Source organism: Mangifera indica, chromosome 4 (assembly GCF_011075055.1).
Source record: "Mangifera indica cultivar Alphonso chromosome 4, CATAS_Mindica_2.1, whole genome shotgun sequence".
In the NCBI taxonomy this organism is placed as follows: Eukaryota; Viridiplantae; Streptophyta; class Magnoliopsida; order Sapindales; family Anacardiaceae; genus Mangifera; species Mangifera indica.
Window position 1 is genome coordinate 13,764,000 of NC_058140.1, and position 3,220 is coordinate 13,767,219.

Consider the following 3,220-nt stretch of genomic DNA (forward strand, 5'->3'; position numbering starts at 1 on the left):
CAGTTCCTTAAGCTATTGAAGATGAAACCTGAAAAAAGGAGAAAAGTAAATTTTTTTAAGTTTAATCATAAGGGGTAAAGTGAGTTTTCTAAACTAAGGAGAGAAAATGATATAAATTTTGTATATTTTGAAATTTATAAATAAAATAATGATTTTATCCTTATTTCTAATATAAAATTTAGATAATAATTAACCCATAAATAAATGTTTAAATTTTTTATCAATTATGAGTACAATTTTGAATTTTGCCTAAAAATTGGGTCCTAAATAAACAGATATAATTGCAAGACAACAAGGACGCGCATTATTTAGTACCGCCGTGATGGCCTTTGACTAACTCTGAACTGAACATAGCAGCCTTCCCGTGTGGGCCCCCTCTTCCCCATTTCTATATATAGTCGCTTCCTCAAATCTCGCTTCTTCACATCGAACTTCATATCGATACCAAATCAAATATCGTAATCGTTTCCTTTTTTCTACAATCCCAGATTCAGTTTCTTCACCGACCGCCGTCTATGGAGGCTCGCCGGAAATCTCTTCACTCCTCAAAAACCTTCCACCATGAACCTAGTACAAAAAAACCTTCCTGTGATGCCGTTTCTCTCCCTTTGTGCGTAGCAAATGCCGTCTTCTTCACCGTCTTCTTCACTGTCGTTTATTATTTATTATCTCATTGGCGCGAGAAGATCCGTACCTCCACGCCTCTTCATCTCGTTACTCTCTCCGAGATGATCGCACTTGTCGCCTTCTTTGCTTCCTGTATCTACTTGTTGGGATTCTTCGGTATCGGGTTTTTTCACTCGTTTGTTCTTAAAGAGGATGATGACAGCAACGACGTCGTTCTTAAACACAATTCTGGAAAGTTAACTCCTTGCGCTCAAGCTCTTGATTGCACTATTGTCACTTCGCCGCCACCAGCTCTTGTTACTGACGGAGATGACGAGGATATAATTAAGTCAGTTGTGGACGGAAAGACGCCGTCTTATGCTTTGGAATCAAAATTGGGGGATTGCAAGAGAGCCGCTTCGATTAGGCGTGAAGCGTTGGAGAGAATCACCGGCAAGTCTTTGACGGGTTTGCCCTTAGAGGGGTTTGATTATGACTCCATTTTTGGGCAGTGTTGTGAATTGCCGGTTGGTTATGTTCAGATTCCAGTGGGAATCGCCGGGCCTTTGTTGCTCGACGGAAACGAGTTTTCGGTTCCTATGGCGACTACTGAAGGTTGCTTGGTGGCTAGCACTAACAGAGGCTGTAAAGCTATTCATTTGTCTGGTGGGGCAACTAGTGTTTTGTTGAAGGATGGGATGACTAGAGCTCCTGTTGTAAGGTTTGGTAGTGCTGAACAAGCTGCTGAGTTGAAGTTCTTCTTGGAGAATCCAGCCAATTTTGGAAAATTGTCTGCAGTTTTTAACAAGTCTAGCAGATTTGGCAGGCTTCAAAGTATTAAATGTGCAATTGCTGGTAAAAATCTCTACTTGAGATTCACATGCGGTACTGGTGATGCTATGGGGATGAACATGGTCTCTAAGGGTGTTCAAAATGTTCTTGAATTTCTCCAGGACAAGTTCCCTGACATGGATATTATTGGCATTTCTGGTAAGAAAGATTTACATTTAACATATGTAGAATTCATTGTAATTAATTACCCCATTTGTAATATGAATACATGTCTTGAATAATGATCAGGTAACTTCTGTTCGGATAAGAAGCCTGCAGCTGTGAACTGGATAGAGGGACGGGGAAAGTCTGTAGTTTGTGAGGCTGTAATTAAGTGTGACGTTGTGCAGAAGGTGTTGAAGACTAGTGTGGAAGCTTTGGTGGAGCTTAACATGCTCAAGAACCTGACTGGTTCTGCTATGGCTGGAGCTCTTGGTGGCTTCAATGCCCATGCCAGTAATATTGTTACTGCCATTTACCTAGCCACTGGTCAAGATCCCGCTCAAAACGTGGAGAGTTCTCACTGTATCACCATGATGGAATTGGTAAATGATGGCAAAGACCTTCATGTCTCTGTCACAATGCCTTCTATTGAGGTAGTTTAATTTACCTTAGAATTTAAAAAATCAGATCAGTTGAAATTTCCTTTAAGTTGCAGTCTAGAAAAGTTGGTTTATTCATCTAGCTTGGAGAGTAAAAATATGAACTCATAAATCTTTGATAGCTTCAATGAATGAATTGTTTAAGAGTGTACTGTGTTAAGGCGTGAATTCTCACTGTTGTATATTATATTTCACCAGGTCGGTACTGTTGGAGGTGGCACACAGCTTGCATCTCAGTCAGCATGCTTGAATCTGCTTGGGGTGAAAGGTGCCAGCAAAGAGACACCGGGAGCAAATGCAAGGCTGTTGGCTACCATTGTAGCTGGTTCTGTTCTTGCAGGGGAGCTGTCTCTCATGTCTGCTCTTGCAGCTGGACAGCTTGTTAAGAGCCACATGAAGTATAATAGATCAAACAAAGACAATACTAAGGTTCCTTCATAGGAAAAATTAAAATCTCAAGCATGGAAAATCCTCAGAATCTGGTGTAGAAGGCAGAATCTATGATATACACAGAACTTCAAGTAGGCAGCAGCATCAAGGAAATTGTTTCTCTTTATTTCATGTGTTTTTTTTTTCCTTTGGTTTCAATCAACGTTAGTACTTTCAAATTCTGTTTGTGCATGATGAAAGCTTTCAATCTGTTCATTTCCTCTGTGAAATGACTCGACGTCATAAGTCAAAGCTAGTACTTGAATCCATTGTACCATTTATTTACTTATCAATGAAAACAACATTCAGGGCATGCTTTGCAATTGAAATCTCCAGAGGTTCTGTACAAACGTGGAAATTAAGTTTCTTGTTAAAATTGTGTTGTGAAATGTGCAGGTTATAATTGGGGAAGGTTCAGAAACCGACTTTCATGTTTAAATGTGATCCAGAAAACATCTACTTCTACTTCCTTGTGTGGCACTCTTTTCCGGGCCAAATGTTTCTGGTATCAAATCTGATCTCGTGTTTTTGGTTTAGCTTCTTGTGATCCTCAAGAACCTTGGGATTGAATAGAAGAACTTATCAAGAACTGCAGCGATGCCCTCTGTTTCCTGTATGTATTTTCGAATTGTAGCTTGCAGTCTGCGATCTTTCATTTTTTCAACTTCTAATTGCATGGAACGACGGACTATAAGCACAAACAATAGGTATGATTTAATGTTATTTTATTTTTAATTTAAAGTCATCTAATT

At 39.5% G+C, this 3,220-nt stretch overlaps 1 protein-coding gene across 1 annotated transcript; it reads left to right on the plus strand.

The window, feature by feature from the left end:
• Window positions 1-365: 365 nt before the first annotated feature.
• Window positions 366-2,791, plus strand: LOC123213049 (3-hydroxy-3-methylglutaryl-coenzyme A reductase 1-like). The gene is made up of 3 exons (XM_044632380.1): window positions 366-1,596; window positions 1,687-2,033; window positions 2,238-2,791. The coding sequence occupies exons 1-3, from the start codon at window positions 516-518 to the stop codon at window positions 2,478-2,480; spliced, it is 1,671 nt and encodes a 556-aa protein (XP_044488315.1). The 5' UTR covers window positions 366-515; the 3' UTR covers window positions 2,481-2,791.
• Window positions 2,792-3,220: the final 429 nt, after the last annotated feature.

What these genes read in the sequence shown, in the direction of transcription:
- LOC123213049 (XM_044632380.1), top strand. Translation starts at nt 516, where the DNA reads ATGGAGGCTCGCCGGAAATCTCTTCACTCCTCAAAAACCTTCCACCAT. An exon ending in GGATATTATTGGCATTTCTG is followed by an intron (nt 1,597 to 1,686) that starts GTAAGAAAGATT and finishes AATAATGATCAG; the next exon opens with GTAACTTCTGTTCGGATAAG. An exon ending in TCACAATGCCTTCTATTGAG is followed by an intron (nt 2,034 to 2,237) that starts GTAGTTTAATTT and finishes ATATTTCACCAG; the next exon opens with GTCGGTACTGTTGGAGGTGG.